At 48.3% G+C, this 26854-nt stretch overlaps 1 protein-coding gene across 1 annotated transcript in view; it reads left to right on the forward strand.

Annotated features, from left to right (window-relative positions):
• Positions 1 to 337: 337 nt before the first annotated feature.
• The window catches only part of KCNK1 (potassium two pore domain channel subfamily K member 1), a 54170-nt gene continuing 27653 nt past the window's right edge, over positions 338 to 26854 (forward strand). Inside the window, exon 1 of the mRNA XM_030334908.1 lies at positions 338 to 728. Coding sequence (XP_030190768.1) covers positions 374 to 728 — 355 coding nt within the window. The 5' untranslated portion in view covers positions 338 to 373. The remainder of the gene's footprint in view (positions 729 to 26854) is intronic.

Genomic DNA, 26854 nt, shown 5'->3' on the forward strand with positions numbered 1-26854 from the left:
CCAGCCCCGGCGCTCCAGCCAAGTTTGCCTCGCGGTCTCGGCCGACTCGCGGGTTACCTGAGCCGCCAGCCACGTCAGCGCCACATCATCGGGGCCTCTTACAGTGCGAGGGAACAGGAAAAGAAGGAAGCAAAACCACTCCCGGGCGAGCCAATCGCAGGCACACGGCGCTGCTGGGGAGCGCGGAGGGCGCGCGTGGGGGAGTGGGCGGCGGGCCGGGGGCGGGGCAGGGGGCGGGGCCCGGGCTGCCTGGGGCGGGGCCTGGGCGGGGCCGAGGGGCGGCGGGGCGGCGGGCCGCGCTCGGGCCGGTCTGCGGCGTGGGCCTCGGCTGTGGCGGCTTTGGCGGCGGCGGCGGCGGCGGCGGCGGGGGAAGATGCTGCAGTCCCTGGCCGGCAGCTCGTGCGTGCGCCTGGTGGAGCGGCACCGCTCGGCCTGGTGCTTCGGCTTCCTGGTGCTCGGCTACCTGCTCTACCTGGTCTTCGGCGCCGTGGTCTTCTCGTCGGTGGAGCTGCCCTACGAGGACCTGCTGCGCCAGGAGCTGCGCAAGCTGAAGCGGCGCTTCCTGGAGGAGCACGAGTGCCTGTCGGAGCAGCAGCTCGAGCAGTTCCTGGGCCGCGTGCTGGAGGCCAGCAACTACGGCGTGTCGGTGCTCAGCAACGCCTCGGGCAACTGGAACTGGGACTTCACCTCCGCGCTCTTCTTCGCCAGCACCGTGCTCTCCACCACAGGTAGGGGCCAGCCGCCGCGGCCACCCCTCTGCCCCCTCCGCGCCCGCCGCCCGCGCCCCGGCGCCCCGGCGCCCCGGGCCCTCCCGCGGCGCGCACACCCGGCGGAGCCGGAAGCCGGTGCAGTGGCCGCGGAACACGCCCTGGGTGTTGCCTCCCGTAACTCTTGGGAAGTGGTCCCCGAAGCCTTCGGCCCGGGTGGCTGCGGGGGCTTCGCGGGCTGCGTCCTGTTTTTTCGCGGTGCCCTGCACCAGACTGTCCGGTAGGAATCCGGAGCATCCCGGCCGCCGCGCGGCGAGGCGAGGGGATGCTGGAAACTGTCCACTGCTCCGAGGGCGCTCACCTTCGTCCTGACCCCGTCCCGCAGGGCCGAGGCCGCTCTGGAGGGTCACCTTCCGGAGGGTGCCCTCTCTTTGGGTGATGCATAGATTTCTCGGCTTTTTGCTGTTTGGGGGGAGGTTGTGGGGGTAGCCGAGTGACATCACTCTGCTCTTCGCAGGTGACCTCCGAGCGGACAGGCGGATCCGGTTTCTTTTCAGAGTAGGAGGAGGGGTGAGGGAAGGGAGCATCCGATTGCCTAGGATCCGGCAAAATGGGGGCACCCTGATTCAGCAGTTTTTTTCAACTTTAGGTGTGCGAGGCCACCCTTCAACTTCGCAGCGACTCTTCCCCCACCCCGCACTACTCACCCAGCAGGACGCTCACGAATGGAAGAGCGTCCTCGGGTGAAAGCCGAGGCCGGCAAGTGCCCCAGGGTGCCCCGTACTCTGCGGGATTAGGTGAATGAAGGCTGCATTTTTCCCAGCGGCTAAGTGGGGCACACACACTTGGTTGGAGACATTTATAAATTGATGTTTGAACCCTGGAAAGTATCCCAAAGAATGCTCAGCGAAGCCCCCCTTTTCTCCACGAGATCCAGTCTTTGAACAATCCATCTTGGCGTGCACAAGGGCACACACTTACTACTTCCCAGTGTAGTCCTAGAATCTGGGCCTGGAGTGATCCCTGCCGGGATACTGGACCCGCCCCTGCCCCCACCTCCGGAGCAGGTGAATCAACTTCTTGTGGTGCCAACTCTTACATCACTCCACCCCTTCCACACTTCCCAGGGTTTATTTGTTTATATTCCCCTTGGGCTAAACCCAGTGGATTGTTTTAGTAATAAGTGGTACTGAGTAATAGTAAATAGTACACTTTCCACCAAGATCCTGTAAAGCAATGGTTTAGAAGTCTGAGGTGAATTTCTGAACTGTAGTAAACAGAATTCTAGCTTGTATTGTGATACGTTAAAACCTTAGCCCTAAACAAGACGTATTCTCTTACTTTTCACCTTTGCCAACACCACTCTTTAGCTATATGTCCCCAAGTGTTCGCTTCCGTTGTCTTTAGCTGGGTCCCTTTCTGGGAACATTTAGAGGTCACCGTGCTTTTCCTTTGCAGTACATTTATTTGTTCTGAATGGAGAATATTCATTCTCTGCAGAACTCTTTCCACTGGGTTACAGAAAGTCTACAACTGGGTCACGGTGTTGAGTGAACATTGGGAAGAGTTTATCACTTTCAGTACCTTCTAAGTAATGGTATTTTAAGAGTAGAACAGTCTAAGAACAGTGTTGCGAGGAAAAGAATGCATTTGCTTTTACTGGGTGGGATTTTCTAGGACTGGCACAGCTCATGTATAACCTCATCATAAGCAGCTAATTAAATCTCTAAAAAATATGAGTTTACATCTCGATTAGACAGTTATTTCCTAGATTGTGTCTCCTCCTCTTTTTTTTTTTTAATTAGGAAAAATGCTGTTCCTGTTTAAATAAGAAAAAAGGTGGGGATAGATGTCTTATTATTGGTATTCAGATTACATTGTAGTTCCTAAGAAAGTCTGTATTCATGCAAAACAAGAGTTCATTTAGGAAATCCGGTGCAAGGGGCACTTAAGGATAAACTAGATGAAAAAGGTGCCTCTCAGTTCGTAACATTAGCAAATCAATGAATTCTTGTCCTCGATAGAACTGACTTCATTAATTCAGATAGGGTTCCAGCAAACTTCAGAATTCCCTAAATCAAAGCTACTCTTCTCCCGGTTTTGTGTCGACCCGGTATCTGACACATTTTGATGTTCCACGTGGTAGCAAAACACCGGTCTCGTGGCCGGAAGTCAGACAGTTGGTCGGGTGAAGCCAGTATACTTCATTACTAGAAAAATATGTTCCAGAAAAATACTAGACAACTCGAATTGGAGTTATGGTTCGTGCCTGTCTTTCGGGTAGATAGTAGACATGCTGTGGCCATGGTTGGTTTGCTTGGTTAACTCCTCTCGCACTGTAGGTGGCAAATCCCTGAGCTTATTGTCACCCAGTCAGTACAGCCAACCCTAGGATGGTTGCCTAGAATGGTATCGGTGGGGATTACAAAGTTGCTGTTCTCCTGGTCATCACCTTGATACAGGAACGGGATGTGTCTACGGCAGAACCTTCGCATCTCACAAAGTCCAGGCTTCCAGTTTATGCGAGGAGCTTGGTGGTCTCTTGGGAAGAAGACTTAGGTTGGTGATTCAGGGATGATCTGCAGTCTCCGCTCTGCCAAGGACTCTGGGAATTATTTCAAACAACTGAACGTCTCTTTACTTTTCCTTGATTAAAAAAAAATGCAGCAACCACCTGCGTGGGAACCGTATGAGAGTGGAAGGGGAAACTGTGGTACACTTTTACCTTTTCAGAGGGAAGGGCTGTAGATAAATAAAAGGAGGTGTTATAGACTGAGGCATTTCCCATGTAACTTTTATACCGTGATTTTTTTTTTTTTCCCGAGGAGTAAGGAACGCTTGGGAAGGAAGAAATAATTAAGAACATGTCAGTTTACTGTAAGGTGACTTCTTTATTCATCCCCCTGAGCAAGGTTATATCATGCAGATGTTTGGTAAAAATACAGTTTTGTGTGCATATGACTGTAAGGCTGTCACTTTTTTGCTGTGTTGTAAATAGGGGTCTGGATGATAGCTCAGTCCCTGTTGCTGTCAGTTGTAAGCATGGGGCCTCGCATCATGATGCTGCCTTATCCCTGTTTACGAAGAGAGGTTTTGAAACTTTTATTTAAAGTGCTCAGAACAGGGGAGCACCTGGGTAGCTCAGTCAGGTAAGCATCCAACTCTTGGTTTCAGCTCAGGTCATAATTTCGCAGTTGGTGGGTTCAAGCCCCACGCCTGGCTCCGCCCTGATAGCATAGAGCCTGCTTGAGATTCTCTCTCTCCCTCTTTCTCTCTGCCCCTCTCCTGTTGGCACTCGCTCTCTCTCTCTCTCTCAAACTAAAAAAATACACTTTATTTTTTTTTTAATTTTAAGTTTATTTATTTTTGAGAGAGAGAGACAGAGAGAGCCAGTGGGGGGAGGGGCAGAGAGAAAGGAAGAGAGAGAATCCCAAGCAGGCTCCACACTGTCAGCACGGGGCCCCCTGTGGGGCCCGAGCCCACAAACCGTGAGATCATGATCTGAGCTGAAACCAAGACTCAAGCCGCTTAACTGACTGAGCCACCCAGGTGCCCCTAAATAAATAAACTTCAAAATAAATAAATAAATAGAGTGCTCAGAAAAGGAAGCTAATTTGGTTTGTTTTACAGTGGCCTTTACAGCTCCGGTCAGGTAGGGAGCTGCTATGGCATTGGTCGTTTTCAGGAAGAGAACATGGGAGAAGGAAACAGGGGTTCCACGTTGACCCTTAGCTTTCAAACCATTTTCACTAGGAAAACTGGGTTATGGTTAACAACAAATACGGGTTGAGCTTTTAGAATCTAACAGCAGTGGGCAAATTGCAGCTTCTGGGCCAAATCTGACCCACTGCCTCTTTTTCTGCGGCCCATGCTAAGAATGGTCTTCGTCTTTTCAGCTGGCTAAAAAGAAATCAAAAGAAAAGTCATGTTTCCTGACACGTTGACGTTTTACAAGAACCACATTTCAGCACCCATACAAACTTTGAGTTGGCGTACAGCCATTTGTTTGGTATCATTTATGACTGCTTTCCCGCTGCAAAGGCAGGTTTGTGGCAGGAGCCATGTGGCCCCCAAACCTCAACTATTTACAGCTTGGCCATTTGCAGAAAGAGTTGGCCGAACCCAGCTTTAGAATAAGCCTGAAAATTAAGTCAGAGGAGTTCTAAGAGCTGTACTTCCTTTGGGAAAACTTTCCAGAAGACAGTTTAGCATCTGAGACTTCTTTGCACTGTGGCATGCAGCATTTAAATTAGTTGGTTAAAATTTTCAGGGGTATGCAGCATTTAGATTAGTAGCTACCATCCCAACCATTTCCAAAACAAATGATTGTTTATTGTAGAATGTCACTAGATTTTGGTCAAATCTGTGACACCACCGCCCTTTTTTTTTAAAATTTGGAATGGTGACAAAGCCACACCTCACATTGGAATTGCCTTATCTAACATGCTTGGTAAATACTGTATTCTATCTGGAACAGAAATGCCAATGAGGAAAGGAATTCCCCCAGAAACAGCCAAGCAAACTATTGACCTGGAAGAGAGATCTGAAATCCCACGTGCTGAAGTCTGTGGTCTTTATGTGCAGGAGAGCCTTTGGTCTTGATTTGGAGCCTTTATGTTTAATTCTAACAAATTTAATTTTCTGGCTTCAAAGCCCCTAGTGGATTGAAGAAGGAAACGTACAGCTATAAGCAAGCCTAAGCAAAAGGTCCCAAAAAGACAAATACTTCAAACATCAGAAAAATAAAGCAATATTATTTTTAAAAATTTTTTTTTCAGTATACGAAGTTTATTGTCAGATTGGTTTCCATACAACACCCAGTGCTCATCCCAAAAGGTGCCCTCCTCAATACCCATCACCCCCCTCCCCCCCCCCCCCCCTCCCACCCCCTATTAACCCTCAGTTTGTTCTCAGTTGTTTTTTTTTTTTTTTTTTTTAATTTTTTTTTTCAACGTTTATTTATTTTTGGGACAGAGAGAGACAGAGCATGAACGGGGGAGGGGCAGAGAGAGAGGGAGACACAGAATCGGAAACAGGCTCCAGGCTCTGAGCCATCAGCCCAGAGCCTGACGCGGGGCTCGAACTCCCGGACCGCGAGATCGTGACCTGGCTGAAGTCAGACGCTTAACCGACTGCGCCACCCAGGCGCCCCTTGTTCTCAGTTTTTAAGAGTCTCTTATGCTTTGGCTCTCTCCCACTCTAACCTCTTTTTTTTTTTTTCCCTTCCCCTCCCCCATGGGTTTCTGTTAAGTTTCTCAGGATCCACATAAGAGTGAAAACATATGGTATCTTTCTCTGTATGGCTTATTTTACTTAGCATCACACTCTCCAGTTCCATCCACGTTGCTACAAAGGGCCATATTTCATTCTTTCTCATTGCCACGTAGTACTCCATTGTGTATATAAACCACAATTTCTTTATCCATTCATCAGTTGATGGACATTTAGGCTCTTTCCATAATTTGGCTATTGTTGAGAGTGCTGTTTTTTTTTTAATTTTTTTTATGTTTATTTATTTCTGAGACAGAGAGAGACAGAGCATGAATGGGGGAGGGGCAGAGAGAGAGGGAGACACAGAATCAGAAGCAGGCTCCAGGCTCTGAGCTGTCAGCACAGAGCCCGATGCGGGGCTCGAACTCACAAACTGTGAGATCATGACCTGAGCCGAAGTCGGTCACTCAACCGACTGAGCCACCCAGGCACCCCAAAGCAATATTATTAAAAACAAACTTTTATTGAACACTTTATGTGTACCCCTATGTCAAAGAGCTAATGAGGTGTAGGGGTCATTATCCTCAGCTTAAAAGAGACTGAAAGTAAAATTTAGGTTCAGGGACCTTAGCTAGGTCACAAAACTAGTAGTGGCCTTGCTTTGAGTCCAGATGTGTCTGGGTTAAGAGCTTGATATTTGCATAGTGTCTAGGCATAGGGGCTTGTTATGGGCTGAATGTGTCTCCAAAATTCGAATGGTGAAGTCCTAATCCTTATACTTCAGAATGTGACTATGTATTTGGAGATAGATCCTCTGAAGAAGTGACTAATGGGGTGCCTGGGTGGCTCAGACTATTGAGCATCCGACTTCAGCTCGGGTCATGATCTCGAGGTTCGTGAATTTGAGCCCCACATCAGGTTTTGCACTGACAGTACGGAACCTGCTTTGGATCCTCTGTCTCCCTCTCTCTCTGCCCCTCCTCTGCTTGTGCTCTCTCTTTCAAAAATACATAACATTAAAAAAAAAAAATCTAAAAAATAAGAAGTGATTAAGTTAAAATGAGGACCCGATGAGAAGGTGCCATCTGCAAGTTAAGGAGAGAGACCTCGGAAGATTCCAAGCCTGCCAGCACCTTGATCTTGAACTTCTAGCCTCCAGAACCATGAGAAAATGAATTTCTGTTGTTTAACCCGCCCAATCTGTGGTACTTTTTTATGGTAGCCCTAGTAAGGTAATACAGAAGTACTGTTGTGGTTTTTGGTTGTTGTTGTGCTAAAACAAAGAAACAAAAAAACAAATATAGGAACACAAGGAACAGAATTTTTATGTCTTTGCCATGTATGACATGCCAACAATTGCACATGCATGAATAAGACACCATTATTTTAGGATACAGTGTAATAATCGATATCCCTGAATGATCAGGAATAATACTTCAACCTGACTCTATTTAGGAAGGCAGAGAAATGTGTCATAAATCCTAGAAATATTTCCAGCCACTAATGGTCAAAGAGTATGTATTAGTATTTACTAATACTCATGTGTAAGCCCATCCCTGTCTCTGAAACATCGCTTCTTTAGCATTTTGAAGGGTTTTTTTTCCCCCAAAACTATACATTTGCTATTATCTATGCCTATTTTATGGCACTCGGAACATCCTGTTGCCATTATAAATGATAATAACTTGAAAGAAAGCATGCGTTTGCTTTTATGACATAACTGTAAATCTAGTCCAGATAGCATTTTCTCTTGTACCGGTAACCCAGTGGGAAATCTGGTGCCTTTCAGGACAAGTTGTTTCATGCACCGCACGTTGGACTGCTGAGGGTGGGGAGACCATCTGTTGTCTCCAGCACAGAAGAGGACTCTGAAGTTGGAGCATGTGAAATTGCTTCATTGTTTTGACCCATACGGCGATTTCATGTGGTCCGACTTCCCGCAAGCTGGTTTCCGGGACAGAGAAACCGTTTATACCGTACCCTCTCTTTGGCATAGAATTGCACTGTGCTAGATTTTATTCTCAAGAAACCTCACTCGGTCTCAACTGTAGCCAAATCCATGAACTGCTGAAGTCCTTCTCTTCTCTGCTGACTGTGCCATGATCACCTTGTCTGTTACTGGTGGGAGCTAAGGGTTGTCTCCTTCTCAAAAAGCAGACAACTTTGGGGGTGTCCTCTAGACTTCTGTGATGCTTCTGTCTCCCAGACTCAGTTTGTGCTCTGACTTCTTTATTCATTCTGGGTGGATTCCTTGCCTTCAGAGTTGGTGGCCACTCCATCGCAGGGCCGTGCCCCTGACCGAAGGTCAAAGTGAAGAATGAGGCGGAGGGGGATTTGGAGGCACAGAGGAAGTAGAACCGGAAGGATCGTGATTCTCTCCCTGGGTGTGAAGCAGACCCAGCAGTCTTGTATTTTCTGATTGTACTTGTGTTTCCGTTCTTTAATCTGTGAAACAGAATAGGTTCTTAAAGAGATTAACTGGGCTGTGTCTGACATTGGCCGTGTTTCCTCATTGGCTACTATCTGCTTGATTCCCCGTCAGGTTCTGTTTGCTTTGGGTGCTGTGGCTCAAGTTGACATGCTTTGTGAGATGAGAGCCCGAGCTCTGAAGCCTTTGTAGATTTAGTTATGGTACCCGGTGGTGAGGTTTGGGCAGAAAGCTCCCCAGGGACTCAGTGACCCAGGTAATGTAAAGTCAATATAAGCACAGTTTGTGGGTGCTGAGCAGAGGAAACAAAAACACACAATTAAAAAAAATGCTAGTTTTTATTTCTCCGAGTGTGGTCAGTGGATTGCATATTACCAATAAGAACTGAGGGGCACCTGGAGAGGATGTGGAGCAACGGGAACCCTCTTGCACTGTTGGTGGGAATGCAAACTGGTGCAGCCGCTCTGGAAAACAGTGTGGAGGTTCCTCAAAAAATTAAAAATAGACCTACCCTATGACCCAGCAATAGCACTGCTAGGAATTTACCCAAGGGATACAGGAGTACTGATGGGGCACTTGTACCCCAATGTTTATAGCAGCACTCTGAGCAATAGCCAAATTATGGAAAGAGCCTAAATGCCCATCAACTGGTGAATGGATAAAGAAATTGTGGTTTATATACACAATGGAGTACTACGTGGCAATGAGAAAGAATGAAATATGGCCCTTTGTAGCAACGTGGATGGAACTGGAGAGTGTGATGCTAAGTGAAATAAGCCATACAGAGAAAGACAGATACCATATGTTTTCACTCTTATGTGGATCCTGAGAAACTTAACAGAAACCCATGGGGGAGGGGAAGGAAAAAAAAAAAGAGGTTAAAGTGGGAGAGAGCCAAAGCATAAGAGACTCTTAAAAACTGAGAACAAACTGAGGGTTGATGGGGGGTGGGAGGGAGGGGAGGGTGGGTGATGGGTATTGAGGAGGGCACCTTTTGGGATGAGCACTGGGTGTTGTATGGAAACCAATCTGACAATAAACTTCATATATTGAAAAAAAATAAAAAAAAAATAAAAACACTGGATAGCACCTAAAAAAAAAAAAAAAAAAAAAAGAACTGAGGGGCACCTGCGTGGCTCAGTCGGTTGGGCATCTGCCTTCGGCTCAGGTCATGATCTCGCGGTTCATGAGTTTGTGCCCTGCGTGGGACTCCGCTGTTAGCACAGATCCTGCTTCGGATCCTCTGTCCCCCTCTCTCTGCCCCTTCCCGTCTTGCGCACTCTCAAAAATAAATAAAATAAAACATAAAAAAAAAAGGTATTGAAATATAGACTTTGGTACAAACACCGTGTTGTATACCTGAAAGTAATGCAATGTTGTGTGTTAATTATACTTAAGTTGCAAGAGAAAAATAAGCACTGGAGGGTCAATTATAAGTGCTCATCCCCTATTCATGCTTAGAGCGGCATGGGGACCCAAATTAAGCTATTTACTCAAGGTGGTGCCTTCGCCCCCTCTCTGCTCAGCTTCGTGGAAGCCTCTTGAGGTTTATTCAGGCTCTGGTTCGAGTCTGCAGCACAGTCCAAAGGAGACCTTTAGACCAAAGGCGCACCGAGGAGGGGAGACAGGAGAGGCACCCGTGTCCCGGAGAAGAGAAGAGTGCCACCCTGAGTGCGGCATCCTGAGCTGGGCACACACAGGCCTGGGGGCTGCACAGAAGCTGGCTGTGCTCCCCGTCTTCCCAGACGTGTACCCCATTTGTTCCTGCTCTTTCTCCTCTCTGGTTCCCACAGCATCTTGTGTCCTGCCTGATGTTGGACTATCCCCTTCTTCTGGTACAGCACTTACCACCTTGGATGGAATTATTTGTTTTCACGTCTCTCTTCCCGCAGGGGTGGTCTTGAGAATGAGCGCTGTCTTGGCCTCACGTTGTGGCATCCCTAGCACTCAGTAGGTCCTCATTAAAGGCAAAGGAAGGCACGTTTCTTCCCTTGTCTGAGTCTGTTTGCTCTTCTGTAAAGCAAGGAGATTTCTAAAGATGTTACTCATTTTCAAGAGACCTCAGATATATTGTCATTGTCTTGATAAGGAAACAGAGGCCCACATTGCTTAAATGACCTCCTACAGTTATTTATATAAAAAGTTGTATCTGAGTGCCTCGTGTCTACTCACTGCACTGTGGAAGACTCTAAGTGATCCAAAGCGAGGAGAAAGGCATGCATTCCTGAGCAAATGTTTATTGAGCACTTAAGTTTACCAGGTACTGATCCAGGCACTTGGGGATCTTGCCTAACTGAATGTCTGTCTAGTAGGAGGAAGGAGATCCTGTAAATAAGATGATTAAGTGTGAGACAATGGAAAATATATATTGGTCTCTGCCCCAGGTTCCTGGCACAGAGCTCCTAAAAGCTTTGTAAATTCCTGATTAGAGCACTGGGAGAATCTTTTGTTCCGGAAGGCAGCTCTGCGTGTGCTCTAGGGATGGGGCTGGTCATCAAGAAAGACCAAGCCATGGGGCGCCTGGGTGGCGCAGTCAGTTAAGCGTCCGACTTCAGCCAGGTCACGATCTCGCGGTCCGGGAGTTCGAGCCCCGCGTCAGGCTCTGGGCGGATGGCTCGGAGCCTGGAGCCTGTTTCCGATTCTGTGTCTCCCTCTCTCTCTGCCCCTCCCCCGTTCATGCTCTGTCTCTCTCTGTCCCAAAAATAAATAAACGTTGAAAAAAAAAATTAAAAAAAAAAAAAAAAAGAAAGACCAAGCCATGATCAGAAGCTTGGAATTTTCAGCCCCACCCCCATCATCCAGAGAGGGGAGAAGCTAGAAATGGAGTTAATGATCTGTCATGCCATTGTGAGGACACCTCCATAAATATCCCAATAGCATGGGATTCAGGGAGCTTCTAGGTTGGTGAACGCATCCACGCTAGGAGGGGGACACACCCCAAGTCCACAGAGACAAGAAGCTCCTGCCTTGGGACCCTCCCAGCTCGCCCCATGTATCTCTCCATCTGGCTGTTCCTGAGTCATAAAATGAGGAACCAGTGACCTAGTGAACGGACTGTTTGCTCTGTGAGCCCTTCTAGCAAATTGACCCTGAGGAAGGGATCGTGGGAACTCTGATTTATAGCCGCTAAGTCAGAAGTACAGCTGCCAGCTGGACTTGACTTCGGAAGTGAGGACAGCTTTGCGGGACGGAGCCCTTCACCTGTGGGATCTGATGCCATCTCCAAGTAGACAGTGTCGGAATGGGACTGACTCACAGGACACCAGCTGCTGTCGTGCAGAATTGCTTGTTGTGGAGAAAAAAACCATCCACGCATACGGCGACCAGAGGTGTCAGAAGTGTTATGTTTTGTGTGAGGAGTGAAAGAGGTGCAGGATGTACACTGAATGGAGTAAAATGCACAGCACGTTGTGTGGGGATGGATTGCCAAGGAGCAGCATCCCCTCCAAGAGAGAAGGAAGCCAAGGAGATAGGGAGACTTGGGTGTGTGTTGCGGGGCGGGGGGGGGGGGGGGTCCAGGACTGTGGTCTCTGATAAGGAAGTCACAAAAGGCCTTACTGAGTAAATGGCATGGAGTCAAGAACCAGAGGAGGTGATAGTGCATCATTCAGCTATCTGGGGAACTGTTCTAGAACACAATCCCCGTATCGGAGGCGCTGCGAGAAAGCCCTCATGGCTGGTGCTGAGTAAGACAGCGCGTGACCAGGTCAAGGAGAAGGGAAGCGGGCACACGGGGTAGGGTGTCCCAGGCCGCTGCAAAGCTTTGGGCTTTTCTCTGAGCGAGGTGGAAAGCCCTGGCCAAGTTCAGATATCACCCCCTTGTGTTTGGGCACAAGGGTAACGTGATCTGACCGATTGTTCTACCAAGTTCACTCAGGCTGGTGGAGGAAGGCAAGAGAGGAAGCCGAGGGCATAAAGCAGGACATTTCCAATATCCCAGATGCTTAGAGCAGGCGGAGGAAGTAGGTGGTGAGAGGTGGTCAGATCTCAGACACAAATGGATGGCGGAACCAACAGGATTTGCCAATAGATTGGATGTGCGGTGTTGAAAAAGAATAATCAAGAATGACCCCAAGGTTTTTGATCTGAACCCTGCCTGGAGACAGAGAAGGCCGGGGAAGGAGCAGGTTTGGGGTAGGCCTGGAGCTCAGTCATGGGCCTGTCAGACTTGAGGTCCCTGCTGAGTGTTCGGGGTCCACACGTGGCTGCACTCACTCTGATGTGGCGTCCCCAGGGCCGTCCTTGCGCTGGAGCCGCGTGCTGTGATTTCACATCACATCTGTGTGTCATTTAGTGACTCAGACTTGAAGAAAGCTTTTGAGGGGTGATACCTGAACTTGGCCTTGAGAAATAGCATGTCCATAGGTAGAGAATAGAGAGAACGTATTGCAGGTGAAGCATGTGAATTCTCTCGACCAAGTTGCCATTTGATTAATTCATTTAACAATAGTTTAAATACTTCAACTTCCCGGCTAAGAAACAGTCTCTAAACTGTAATATTATTTTCTAATTTAATATTATATAGGGCCATATGGAAAACTGGGAGAGCAGGACAGGAAGATTTGCTTCATATTTTTCTTAAAATTTTAACAACAGGATATTTAGTATCTGACATAATAGTTCAATTTAAAATTTATATTCTGTCCAGAGAACAGCAATAAATAAATACCTTCTCCAGTGCGGTTTTTAGATGCACCTAACATTAAATAAATTACCAAGAAGTCAGTGTAGGTCTTTTCTGTTTTTAGAAAGTAAATAAGAAAAACAATTTTTTTTTCCACGAGGAATCAATCTCAGAATTTTAGGAGGTCGATCACCTTCAAATAAGAGTATTTACAGTTTGTGACAGAGGGCAAAGTTATCATGGGACCCGGAAAACTACCTGAGTAATTTTCACTTCTGCTTGTTTTTAAGTTTGCCATAATTACCATTTGAAATGATGTCATTTGAATAACAGGGCTCCCAGCTACTCTTGGATGATCTAAGGTGCCCTCTCTATTCCCAAACACTGAATTTTGTCCAAGCCTCCCCCCTACCCCCACCAGCTTGTGACTTACCAGGAGGCAAAGTGGAATGTTTGAAACTAGAATTTAAAGGTTAAAGCATTCTTGTAGCTAAAATTCTTTAAATGTTTGAACACTGGTTACCAAGGAGCTCAATTATTTAAAGGCTGTGGTTAGGGGATTAAGTTAATTAAAGGCGGTCCGGAGAGGTTGCCTCCCTATCAGAGGGCCTCCCCGAGTTCTGAGCTGGGAGAGGAGACCCCACGTCACCACCTACCTGCCACCCAGGGGTCGGGACACGAGCTCGCCCACGGGGAGCCTGCACAGATGCACCGCTCAGGAGGGGGTGCGGATGAGGCCCACGCTTTCACGCCCCTAAACAGCAGGGAGGAGCACCCGTGTGTGGACACGCAATCTGTCATCCGCTCGGCCGGGCCCATCTTCCCTCCCCGCCCCTGCTACTCTGCAGTGCATCTTCCGTTTAAAAATCGAACCAACAAAGGTGGAAAGAGCAAAACTAAATTAACAAAGGGGGGAAAAAAGGCAGCACACCGCCAATGGTAGTTTCTGGAACATGACCTACACCCACATTTGTTCTTCCAGCAACTCGGGCTGCCCACCTGTCATTTGCGAAGGTAATCTGGATGTGGCTGAAATGTCACACTGGCACCTGAACTTGTACGTTCAGGTTCCTGCTCTCATGTCTCACAACTACGTTTTGTGTGTCGATTCATGCTGGCAGTCGCCTCCTCCTGGTGAGGCTGCGTCCTGTTCCCCCTGGCTGGCAGGGGTCGGGGGTGTCTGGAGAGTTTCTTTGGCCATCCTGCTCTGTCCCCTCCTCAGTACACCACCAGCCAAGGGCAGGAGGGCCGCACAGCAGCGTCCCCTCATAGCTGGGGTTCAAGGGACGGATTTTTCCCTCGGGAGCCAGGGAATGGAGTTGTCTAGTTCGATTGTTGTGATATCAGACTGAATTCATATTAGAAAAGTACAGCCTTGGGGCGCCCGGGTGGCTCAGTCGCTTAAGCGTCCAACTCTTGACTTCGGCTCAGGTCATGATCTCACGGTTCATGAGTTCGAGCCCCGCGTCGGGCTCTAAGCTGACAGCACGAGGCCTGCTTGGGATTCTCTCTCTGTGTCCCCCCACCCCGGCCCCACCTCAAAATAAATAAATAAAACAACTTTAAAAAAGAAGAAGGAGGGGCGCCTGGGTGGCTCAGTCGGTTAAGCGGCCGACTTCGGCTCAGGTCACGATCTTGCGGTCTGTGAGTTCAAGCCCCGCATCAGGCTCTGTGCTGACAGCTTAGAGCCTGGAGCCTGTTTCCGATTCTGTGTCTCCCTCTCTCTCTGCCCCTCCCCCATTCATGCTCTGTCTCTCCCTGTCTCAAAAATAAATAAAACGTTAAAAAAAAAAAATTAAAAAAAAAAAAAGAAGAAGGAAAAGTACGGCCTGATTGAGTGAAAAGTGAAGATCATGCATTATTTTTAGGGGGAGTTTTTATTTTCTGATATACTGAACAACCCCACATAAACAAAGTAAATGTTGCTTAGAGGTGTATTTTAGGGAGCTTTAAAAAAATAAGCCCCGGGGCTTAAGTGAAGGGTGGCCTGTATAAGAGGCACAAAAACATCGATCCGTGGACTGGGGGCGGGCAGCCTGGGGTCTCTTCTGCCAAGTCACTGGCAACAAAAATTCACTGATAATTTCTCCAGAGCTGAGTCGTTTCCTCTCGATAACAAGTGAAGGGGCTGAAGAAGACCTTCCTCCAGCTCTAGGCTTTGGGGGTTCTAGGCCCCTGGAAGGTTGGCCGAGAACCTGTCTACCCTGTCTACCCCACACGTGAGGACACAGAAAAAATACTGTAAAGGGATAATCCCTGACCTTAAAAAAAGGCCTGCCATCTAGCGGGGGGAGACGTACACGTAAAGACTCGTGGAGAGCTAACCGCTGACTCGTGTGGGGCTGCGGGGTTTCGAGGGGGAGGCCAGTTGGGCCGAAGCGTGCAGAGGAAGAGGGGACTCGCAGCGGCATCGACCGGTGGCAGGTGAACAGGCAGCATCGGCCAGTGGCAGACAAGAGGCGGAAAGGTGCAGGCAGAGGACTTCGACGATGGCAAGCGGAGTTTGCGCTTCACTCGGCCGGCAAGAGGGAGCCACGTCGGTTCCTGAATGTGCTCTTACCGTCCGGCCTGCAGCCTGGCTGAGAACAGGAGAAGCTGGGCAGCATGGCTCTGAGGCATGGCGGTCGCTCGAACGCAAGCTGTGAGTTGCACTGAAGAAGAGTGAGAACTGCCCAAAAGACCACCCGGACATGCAGACAGACTTGCGGGGACGGGGTGGGGGGAGCCGGGGGAGGACCCCCCACAGAGCCCCTCGGTGGGCTTAAATGGGGACTCCTAGGCCCTGGGGCACCATGGCGTAAGAGGGGTTACTCTGGGCTGGCCTACCACGAATGCCACAGCCCGAACCCCGAAGCCCGCCCACCCTGAGGCTTGAGGGACAAGCCGAGTGGCTGCCGTACATGGGAGTGTGAGGTCTTTCCAGGTGTGTACGGGGCAGGGAGCACTGTAGGGAAGAGCCCCAGTCTGTGCTCCTTCACCTCCCCACACATGCGTGGTTAGCCGGACCCCAGACACCGGGTGTGCTTCTGGGGGACACAGGGGGCTGTGGGGGCCGGGGTCCTCCAGCCCCAGTTCTCACGGGTTCAGCCATAAGATAATGACTAAGCTGTAGAGGCTGTGGCTATAAGTGGCATTTGTGATTGGTATTTCAGTTCGTTGCAAACAAGCATTTCTCAATGGGTCGAGGAAGTCCAGTAAAATAGCCATTCCCTGTATCATGGCCTTGCTGGTAACCTGCTTTAAGGAAATTCTTTTCTGACCTACCAAAATCCCCACTTCAGCCCCACTCCCGAGTGGCCAAGCTGTGACTTAGGGAAGCTTTTGTTGTTAAAAGAAACACAGGTATTGGGGCGCGTGGGTGGCTCAGTCGGTGGAGCGTCCGACTTCGGCTCAGGTCATGATCCCACGGTCCGTGAGTTCGAGCCCCGCGTCGGGCTCTGTGCTGACAGCTCAGAGCCTGGAACCTGCTTCGGAATCTGGGTCTCCCTCTCTCTCTGCCCCTCCCCCACTCATGCGCTGTCTCTCTCTCTCTCTCTCTCTCTCTCTCTCTCTGTCAGAAGTAAGTAAAACATTAAAAAAAAGAAACACAGGTATCGTAAATACAGTTCTTTGCATTTTGTAACTGCTCAAGGGAATTTCTCAATGTATTGGACTCAGAATGAAGATGTCTGGCCTCTCTTTAATCGCTCAGTGTTTTCAGTTTTTGCCTCAGGGTGTCCAGTATCCCAAGTCTGTTCTTCCTTCACAGGGAAAGCTGTGATGACAGCTGCTGTGTGAACCTCGTGGATGCTTTGAGGAAAAGGCACCACTTAGCGCAAATCTTTACATTTATAATCTTCTTTTCTTTCTCGTCAGATGTGATTTAAAATTTTTTTTTTAAGTTTTTATTTATTTTGAGAGGGGGCGCAGGGAGGGGGCAGACAGAGAGGGAGAGAGGCACAGAATTCCAAGCAGGCTCCACACTAGTCCGTGCAGAGCCCGACACGGGGCTCCTCGCCACCCATGAGGTCATGACCTGACCTGAAATCAAGGTCAGACGCTGGAGCAACTGAGCCACCCAGGCACCCCAGATGTGATTGTTATTTTATTTTTTTAATATTTATTTATTTTTCGAGAGTGAGAGAGACTGTGAGCGGGGGAGGGGTGGAGAGAGAGGGAGACACAGAATCCGAAGCAGGCTCCAGGCTCCGAGCTGTCAGCACAGAGCCCGACGCGGGGCTCGAGCTCAGGGACCGCGAGATCATGACCTGAGCCAAAGTCAGATGCTCAACTGACTGAGCCACCCAGGCGCCCCTGGTTTTTATCTTTTTATTTATTTATTTTTTAATTTTTTTTTCAACGTTTTTTATTTATTTTTGGGACAGAGAGAGACAGAGCATGAACAGGGGAGGGGCAGAGAGAGAGGGAGACACAGAATCGGAAACAGGCTCCAGGCTCCGAGCCATCAGCCCAGAGCCCGACGCGGGGCTCGAACTCACGGACCGCGAGATCGTGACCTGGCTGAAGTCGGACGCTTAACCGACTGCGCCACCCAGGCGCCCCGGTTTTTATCTTTTTAAAGTGCACACATGATCACACCTGCAGAGACTCCTTTCCCCCTTGCTACCTGATTTGAAAGGCGTGAACTCAAGAACTGAGTTCCCTGTTGAACCCACATGTGCACGCAGAGCAGACAGATGAGGGTAGGTGACTCTTAGACCGAAGGAAAAGCGCTCTTTTAGCCACGGTATTGCCATAGCTCATAGGCAAGCCCGAGACATAGACCGGTCCGAGGGCATGTTTGGAAAGCAAAGCAAAGTTGATCAGATTGTTTAATCTCTTCAAAACCTGCTGCGTCAGCTCTGAGCATGGGCTCTGGTGGATCTCAGGGTTAGACACGGCCCGCACTCCAGGGCTCCTGGGTCATCTGCACCCCAGAGCAGTCAAGTGCCACAGGACTGATTCACCGCTGCTTGCAGCAGGTGAACTTTGCATTTCTAAAAGATGTACTTGAAACAATTAGAGTGGGTTGAATATTATTCCTATAGCAACGTCACCCTTACTTCCATTCTAACATGCCTTCTTGAAAAGGAAGAACCCTGGGGCACCTGGGTGGCTCAGTCGGTTAGGCGTCCCACTTCAGCCCAGGTCATGATCTCGTGGTTCATGGGTTCAAGCCCCGCATCAGGCTCTGCGCTGACAGCTCGGAGCCTGGAGCCTGCTTCAGAATCCGTGTCTTCCTCTCTCTCTCTGACCCTCTTCTGTGTGCACTCTGTCTCTCAAAAATGAATTAAGTGTTCAAAACATTTTTTAAAAAGAAAAGGAAGAAGCCTGGCCCTGAGAATCATGTATCATCCACGGTCTGCCTTATTTATACCTCTGTCGGTAAGTAGTAATTCTAATGGACGTGATGGTTACTGACTATCCGAGTGATTCCCATTGCCGCCGGATGGCAGGGTTCTGACATTGGGAGTGAGCTCCTCACTGGTTAGCTCATGTTTGTATAGCTGTTGGGGGGAGGCTGAGAATCAGGGCATAGTTTGGTTAGGCGTGCTTCATTATGTTTCTCCTTAAAAAAAAAAAAAAAAAAAAAAAAAAAAAGTCTGGTTGTGCCCTAACACCTTGAAGGACGTATGTGAGCTCACCGTGAATTTAATTGCATTCCTGCTGGCTTGTGTGCAGGGTGGTTTTGAAAGCCACTCTCCCTTCTGTCTCAGAGCGGGATAAAGTCACCCACCCTTATTTATCTGCTCTGCGTGTTCTGGGAGGTGGTGCTCTGCGTGTGTTGGGGTACACGGTGAGACCATTTATTTGTTTTCAAGTTTCTCCCCCCCCCCCCCCGCCCCCACTCACTTCCTCATCAGTGAAATGAGGCCAAGCTAGAACCGAGCTGTGTGTTCCTAAAGAAACATCCCTGGTGTTCTCACACATCGAGCTCACTCCTATGGTTGGTCTCATTAGATGCCCACGGGGTCCACCTTTTCCCCAAACACATTGCTCCCCATTTCCCATTAAATGCCAAGGCGGAGAGAGTTGTGCCTTCTAGAAACTTTAGCAACTGGGACTGTCTTCTGGTTTGGCCTCCTTCCATTCGGGGCCAGAGCTCTGCTGTTCCAGTGCCTCCAGAGGCCCTGGTCCTAGACGCCCAACTGTGTCCCCCAGCAGCACCCCCAGCAGATGGTGTCTGCCCAAGACGCCATGACAGAATGTACCCACCTTGTTCTCTGCTTCTACGTGTGTGCTCCTAGCTTGGCTCAGAAGGAAAACACGGCTCTGTGTCCTGTTAACACAAGGCAAAATGACATTTGTCTGAAGAGCTTCTTGGCATGGGTCAGCCTGTGCCCTGCCCACTCAGTTCAGGGAATGTTCTCATTATTCCCCCAAAGTCTGCTGCCTAAGGTAATAATTCCTTCCGTGATGTGTTTTGCACAAACTCATTTTTACACGGATGGAGTTGCACTGTTTTCTCCCCCTGAAATTATCAGCTCTGATTTGAAGCTCGTAAGATTTGACATGCAAACAGCCAAATTACCTGATGAAATCACAGAGAACGTTTGATTAGTCATTTTGACCACGTGAGATGGTTAAGGCCCGTTAATGGGCTTTAAGATTCAAGGGACCATTTTTTCATGATCCCACCAGTACTGGGTTTTAGCTTTGTTGTTTTTTTTTTTGTTTTGTTTTGTTTTTAACATTTATTCATTTTTGAGAGAGAGAGAGAGACAGAGCATGATCGGGGGAGGGGCAGAGAGAGACGGAGACACAGGATCTGAAGCAGGATCCAGGCTCTGAGTTGTCAACAACGGAGCCCAACGCGGGGCTTGAACTCACAAACCGTGAGATCATGACCTGAGCCAAAGTCGGACGCTTAACCGACTGAGCCACCCAGGCGTCCCTGTCTTTGTTTTTGAGATCAGTGCAGACGCTGCTGCTGGCTCTCCTGGCAGAGGTTTGTCCCCGGCTTGCTGCCTGGACTTCACAAGGGGTCTGGTCCTGTGATCCAGTAATTACGACTGTTTGCCCACCACCTGCTGGAGGCTGGCCACTGGGCATGCTGCTTTGCCCTTCATGTAATTGGGGGCCTCTGTCGTCCATGTATGGATCTCGAGGTCACGGCCGCTCTTTCCTCATTACCCTGGGTCTGTGCCTCTTCCCAGAAGGTACCCTGGGTGCACTTCCTGGTTCACATCTCTGCTTGCTTTCCCTCCAGCTTTTCTTCCTCTTCAGATTCCCTTGCAGCTCAGCTCTCAGAACTTAGTTTGGCGGAGCCTCTCCTCTCTTACCGGTCTTGTCCTCTAAAGAGAGGAGCCAGAAGACTGTACTGTCTGTTCCCAGAAATGTCAGGCAGCTTGACTTCTGCAGCATCTGGCATGCACCTGCTGTGCCACAGGGCTTCCTCGTTGGCCCCTCAAAGGTTAGGGGGTCCATTGTTAACTTGGGTTTGCTTCCCTGTGTTTTAGTGAAAACAGTGTTGATTACTGGTGAGTGAGTTGTGTGAAAATAGCAGTGAGATCCTCGAGAAGCAGGGCTGGAGAAGAGGTTACAGTCAATCCTGGGTAATTTTGTGACCCTTAGAAGTCTATCTTGTATTAGACGGACCAGTCCTCTGACAGGTATGAAAGTATTCAAAGTATGTTTAAAAAAAAAAACAACTGACATCTGGGGCACCTGGGTGGCTCAGTCAGTTAAGCATCCGACTTCGGCTCAGGTCACGATCTCGTGGTTCGTGAGTTCGAGCCCCACGTCCGGCTCTAGTGCTGACAGCTCAGAGCCTGGAGCCTGTTTCAAATTCTGTGTCTCCCTCTCTCTCTGCCCCTCCCCTGTTCATGCTCTGTCTCTCTCTGTCTCAAAAATAAATAAACGTTAAAAAAATTTTTTAAACACATTTTCAGGGGCACCTGGGTGGCTCAGTCGGTTAAGCATCCGAGTTCGGCTCAGGTCATGATCTTGCGGTTCGTGAGTTTGAGCCCCACCACGTCCGGCTCTGTGCTGACAGCTCAGAGCCTGGAGCCTGCTTCAGATTCTGTCTCCCTCTCTCTCTGCCCCTTCCCCACTCGTGCTCTGTCTCTGTCTCTAAAAAATAAATGTTAAAAATATTTTTTTTTTAAACTAACATTTTGGGGCACCTGGGTGGCTCAGTCAGTTAAGTGTCCAGCTGTTGGTTTCAGCTCAGGTGATGATCTCACGATTTGGTTTGTGAGTTTAAGCCCCACATTGAGCTCTATGCTGACAGTGCGGAGCCTGCTTGGGATTCTCTCTCTCCCTCTCTCTCTCTGCCCCTCCCCTGCTCTCTCTGTCTCTCAAAATAGATAAATATTTTTTTTTTTAAAGAGAAAAAACACCTGACATTTTAAGAAGAAAACTTCATTAGAGTATGTATTTTAGGGCTCTTCCCCAGGTCATTTCCCTCTAGGTTGATACATTTAAAAAGCCAGATTAACATAATATACTTGGGAAATGTTGATAGCCCATTAAACCCATGGTTGTTTTTCTGAGGAATTCAAGAACTAATTCTTGAATCTAAGAATATTTGATTTTATCACATTCCTTAAACTGCCAATTTTGTGAGACAGAATTTGGAGTCCTATTTGATCCTTATAGAAGAATAAACTTGTGGTGCTAATTTGTCTAAAATCTTGAATGATACCCTATGAAATGGTAAATTTGTTCAGTGGTAGAAACAGTCTGAAAAGGAGACTAGTTTTAATAGTTTCCAGTGTCTAAAATTCCATGTTTTGTTTTGGCGGAGATGTTTTGTTTGTTTTTGAGGTTCGGGGAGATGATTTGAAAGGAAATGATTTGATTTAAAGAAGCACATGATTTAATTGTTAATGACAGATGCCAAGAAAAAACCATCATGGCGTTGAGGAGAGGCTGGTGGGGTGGAGTGTTAGAATACCCGTCTGCCCACAGTCCACACAAAAGAGTAGTTCTGTGTATTCTCTTACAAGTATTTTCTGGGCACACGAGATGGTGACAACAGGTGTTTGGCAATGACCATGAATAAGATAAAGGAGGGAACAATAAATACTTCATAAGAATATCTCCATTTCGATATTGCTTTAAAATTTTTCCGGCTGCTCTCACTGAAATTACTTTCTTTGACTGTTAAAACATTCGTATGTGGAGGGACACCTGGGTGGCTCAGTTGGCTAAGTGCCAGACTCTTGGTTTTGGCTCAGGTCATGGTCTCACGGTTTGTGGGTTCGAGCCCCACATCAGGCTCTGCACTGACAGTATGGAGCCTGCTTGGGATTCTGTCTCCCTGTCTCCCTGCCCCTCCCCTGCTTGCTCTCTCTCTCTCTCTCTCTCTCTCTCTCAAAAATAAATAAATAAACATTAAAAAGGAAAAACAAAACAAAACCATTCGTGTGTGGATAGCAGAGCAGACCTTAATCAACCCGGTCTTACAGATACGAAATTGAGGCCGGAGAATGTAAGTGTCTTGTTTAACCTAAAGCAATTAGGAAGCGGCAGGATGGGGACTCCGGTCGGAATGTTCTGGCAGCCCTGGGAGGACTCTGAGAGATTCTGACAGATTCCGAGAGGGCTGACAAGGTTTAGTGGCAGGCTGTTAAGTAGAAGCCGGGCTCATGGTCTTGTGGCCACCGCCGCCCTACGTATGGTGACCTTCAGTCTTTGATGTGCCTCAGGTTCCTCTTTGGGAGAAACATCACCAGAAACCTCTACTGGGGCTGATGATCCTATACTTATGCTTCCTTCAAATCCATTAATGAAAAGCTGAAGGAAAAATCAAGAGCGTCATTTCCTGGGGAGTAGATAGATCCCAGAGTACATTTTTCAGTTTTCCAGGGCATCCTACTCAGGCATCTAAGTATGAAGTGATCGTTTTATCCAGATAGAACCCTTTATAAAAAAAAAATTTTTTTTTAAATGTTTATTTATTTTTGAGAGAGACAGAGACGGAATGCGAGTGGGGAAGGGGCAGAGAGAGAGGGAGACACAGACTCCGAAGCAGGCTCCAGGCTCCGAGCTGTCGGCACAGAGCCCGACGCGGGGCTCGAACCCACAAGCTGCGAGATCGTGACCTGAGCCGAAGTCGGACGCTCAGCCGACTGAGCCACCCAGGTGCCCCCAGATAGAACCCTTTAAATAGAAAGAAATAATTGTTGGGGCACCTGGATGGCTCCGTTGGTTTAGGGTCCGACTCTTAATTTCGGCTCAGGTCACGATCTTATGGTTCGTGAGTTCAAGCCCCCCCATCAGGCTCTGTGCTGACAGCAGATAGCCTGCTTGAAAATCTTCCTGTCTCTGCCCCTCCTCTGCTGTCACTCTGTCTTTCTCAAAAATAAATAATAAGTAATAAATTTGAAAAAAACTTAGAAGAAACAATTGTTTCCTTCCAAAGTTAAGTTGACATATTATAACCCTCGTTGTTACTCAAGGCTTCCACTCCTTGGCCCAACTCCAGAAGAAGGTTTAAACGTAACTTATCCTCTTGGGGCGCATCCTCTTGGGGCGCCTGGGCGGCCCAGTCAGTTGGGTGTCGAACTTTGGCTCAACTCATCTCATGGTTCGTGGGTTCGAGCCCTGCATTGGGTTCTGTGCAGACAGCTCAGAGCCTGGAGCCTGCTTCAGATTCTGTGTGTCCCTCTCTCTCTGCCCCTCTCCCTGCTCGTTCTCTCTCTCTCTCTCTCTCTCTCTCTCTTTCTCAAAAAGAAATAAAAACATTAAAAAGAATTAAATGTAAGTTATCCTCTGGTCTAACCTGTCCATCGTATAGAGCAGTTCTTTAAGATGGAATTATCTTGATGTAGGAGGAGGGATAAAAAGGCAGAGAGCACAGAGGATTTTTAGGACACTGAAGTTAACTCTGTGTGATGCTGTAACGATGGATGCCAGGGACCGTACATTTGTCCAAACCCATAGATCGTGGGGCACCACGAGTGAGCCCTTAGAGAAATACGGACTCTGTGTGACGATGCAGTGTAGGTCCGTCAGTTGTAACAGGTACCACAGGGGAGGGCAGTGTCGATAGTGAGGGAGGCTGTGGATGAGTGAGGGCCAGAGGTGTATGGGAACTCTCTGTACCTTCTGTTCAGTTCTGCTTTGAACCTAAAACCAGTCTCAAGTACAAAGCCTTTTCAGCAACGTAATTCTCCTGATCTCTGACCTGGGTAAATATCCTTTTTTTTTTTTTTTTTTTTTCTATTTCAGGAACCACTTTAATGCTGCTAATAGCAGTGATCAGCCTTTGAGTGGAAAGATAATCATCTTTTCCATAGAAAGGTTTTACATGTATACCTGCATAGGAGGGAGGGGCCCTGCAGGGCACCCCTGAGGTATATTCACCCTGGCACACTCAGTAACTAATGGCAGCTCACCAAAATAAAAGTCACATTTAGTGTTCATTCAAGCCACAAATATCTCGTGAGTTCCCACTGTGAGCTGACCTCTGCTAGGCTTGAAATATGGGAATAAACAGATCAAATACACTCCTAGCCCAAAGGGAACCTGGCTCCAACCATCATGTTTTCGTTGTTTTTCATACTTTTAAGTGGCTGATAAAATGGAAAGTTTAAGCCAGTGTAACATCACAGCTGTATGTTTTTATTTGAAAGTTTGGAACTTCTTCCCGTGTGATCGGTACCATGTTAATGAGGTACCAATGCCCAGTAACTTGGGTTTTTGTTAGAGATTAAGCTACAGATTTGATTCAGCCAAGGGAAATTCATTTACTCTCCCATTCACTCACGCATTCATTACTACTAGCATAAAATACCTTTTGGGCAGCTGTTTTGTGCCAGGCACATTTTTGGATGCTGAGACATCAGGAAACAACATAGACCAAAATGCCCACCGTGGAATATACATTCTAGAAGGGAAGAATGACAATATTATCAATATAAGTAAATAAAATACATGCTAAGGAAAAATAAAGCAGGGAAGGGTGAGGTAAGGTTTGAATTGAGGGGATCATTGATATTTTACGTAAGGTGGCTTGTGTAGGCTTCTCTGAGTGAGACAGCTTTTGAATAAAGACCCGGAGTCCCTGAGGAAGCCGGCCAAATGGATAATTGAAGAAAGACCATTCCAAGCAGCAGGGACAGCATGTGCGAAGGCCCTGAGTCAGGAGCATGCCTGTCACGGAGCTCCGAGGCCGGTGTCCCTGGAGCTGGGCACACAGCAGGATGTAATAGCAGATGAAGTTAGAGAGAGGTGATGTGGGTCCTGTCATGTAGGACCATATGAGCCATACTGAGAGCCTTGGGTCTCGTTGTGAGCGAGTGAGCACTGCTGGAAGATTTGAAGCAGAAAAGTAACACAATCTGACTTGTTTCCCGAGCTCGCCATGCTGCTGTTTGGGGAACAGAGTACAGGAGGCTGCACAGATCAGGTAGACCCATCGGTGGGCTCGTGCTGTGATCACGGGAGAGATCTCCGTGGCTCGGACCATGAGCGTAGAGTGGGAGGTGGTGAGGATTGGTCAGATTCCAGACTTCCTTCTTTAGTGGTAGAGCCAATAGGATTGGCTGAGGGGTTGGACGTAGGTGGAAGAGAGAGCAGAGCATCACTAGGGTTATTGGCATGAGCCACAGCGAGACGGAGGTGCCACTGCCTGGAGAGAGAGACCCAGGGAAGCAGGTTGGGAGACCCAGAGCTCAGCTGGGGACGCGGTAATTTTGGATGCCCATGTGCCAGCCCAGTGGAGGTACTGAGGAGGCGGTTGGATGTGTGGGTGTGAGGTATGCCACATCAGAGGTCGGAAAGAGGAAGGATCCAATGAAAAGCCTGAGAGGTGATTGGTGATGTCATGGGAAAGCCAGGTGACTGCCGTGGCCTGGAGGCCGAGAAATCAATGATGGAGACGTTGCGAGGAGGTGTGAGTAGTGGTCTCAGATGCCGCTGATGGGTCAGTAGGTGAAGGCTGAGATCGCTATTGGATTTAGCAATGGCAGGGTCATGGGTTGGTGGGGGTAAGTGGCCAATCTGAGTTAGATTCAAAAGAAAATGAGAGGGTTCCTTAGGTAGGTGGATGAGTAAATAAACTGTGGTCCATCCAGAATGGAATATTCTTCACCACTAATGCACTACGAACGCATGAAAAGACTTGGAAAAACCTTAAATGCATGCTGCTAAGTGAAAGACAGTATGTGCCATATGATTCCAACTATATGACATTCTGGAAAAAGCGAAACTAAGGAGACGATCAAAAAAATCGGCAGTTGCCAGGGGTTGGGTAGCAGGGTGTGAATGAGCACGGAGAAGTTTTAGGGCAGCAAAACTATTTTTCGTGACCCTGTAATGATGGATACAAGTCATTAGACAGTTGTCTAAACCCATAGACTGCACACACCCAGAGTGAACCCCATTGTAAACTGTGGACGCTCTGGGAGATGATAATGTGTCCGTGTGGGTTCATCCATTGTATCAAACGTACTCCTGTGGTAGGGGATGCCGATAACTGGGGAGACCACGCATGTGTGGGCAGGAAGTATGTGGGAACTCTCTGTACCTTCTGCTCAGTTTTGCTGTGAACCTAAAACTGCTCTAAAAAGTAAAGTCTATAAAAAAAAGAGAGAGAGAGAGAGGTGATGAACTAGAGGCGGAAAGTTGATAATGGTTTCCTTTTTTTTTTTTTAATTTTTTTTTTAATGTTTATTTTTGAAGGAGAGAGAGAGAGAGAGACAGAGCATGAGGGGGGAGGGGCAGAGAGAGAGGGAGACACAGAATCAATCCGAAGCAGGCTCCAGGCTCTGAGCTGTCAACACAGATCCTGACACGGGGCTCCAACCCATGAACCACAAGATCATGACCTGAGCCGAAGTCAGACCGTTAACCGACTGAGCCACCCAGGCACCCCGATAATGGTTTCTGAGGATCCTGCTGCACAGAGGAATAGGAAAATGGGTGGTAGCTGGGAGGGAAGTGGTGGGTTAGAGG

The sequence above is a fragment of the Lynx canadensis genome, chromosome D2, assembly GCF_007474595.2.
Source record: "Lynx canadensis isolate LIC74 chromosome D2, mLynCan4.pri.v2, whole genome shotgun sequence".
In the NCBI taxonomy this organism is placed as follows: Eukaryota; Metazoa; Chordata; class Mammalia; order Carnivora; family Felidae; genus Lynx; species Lynx canadensis.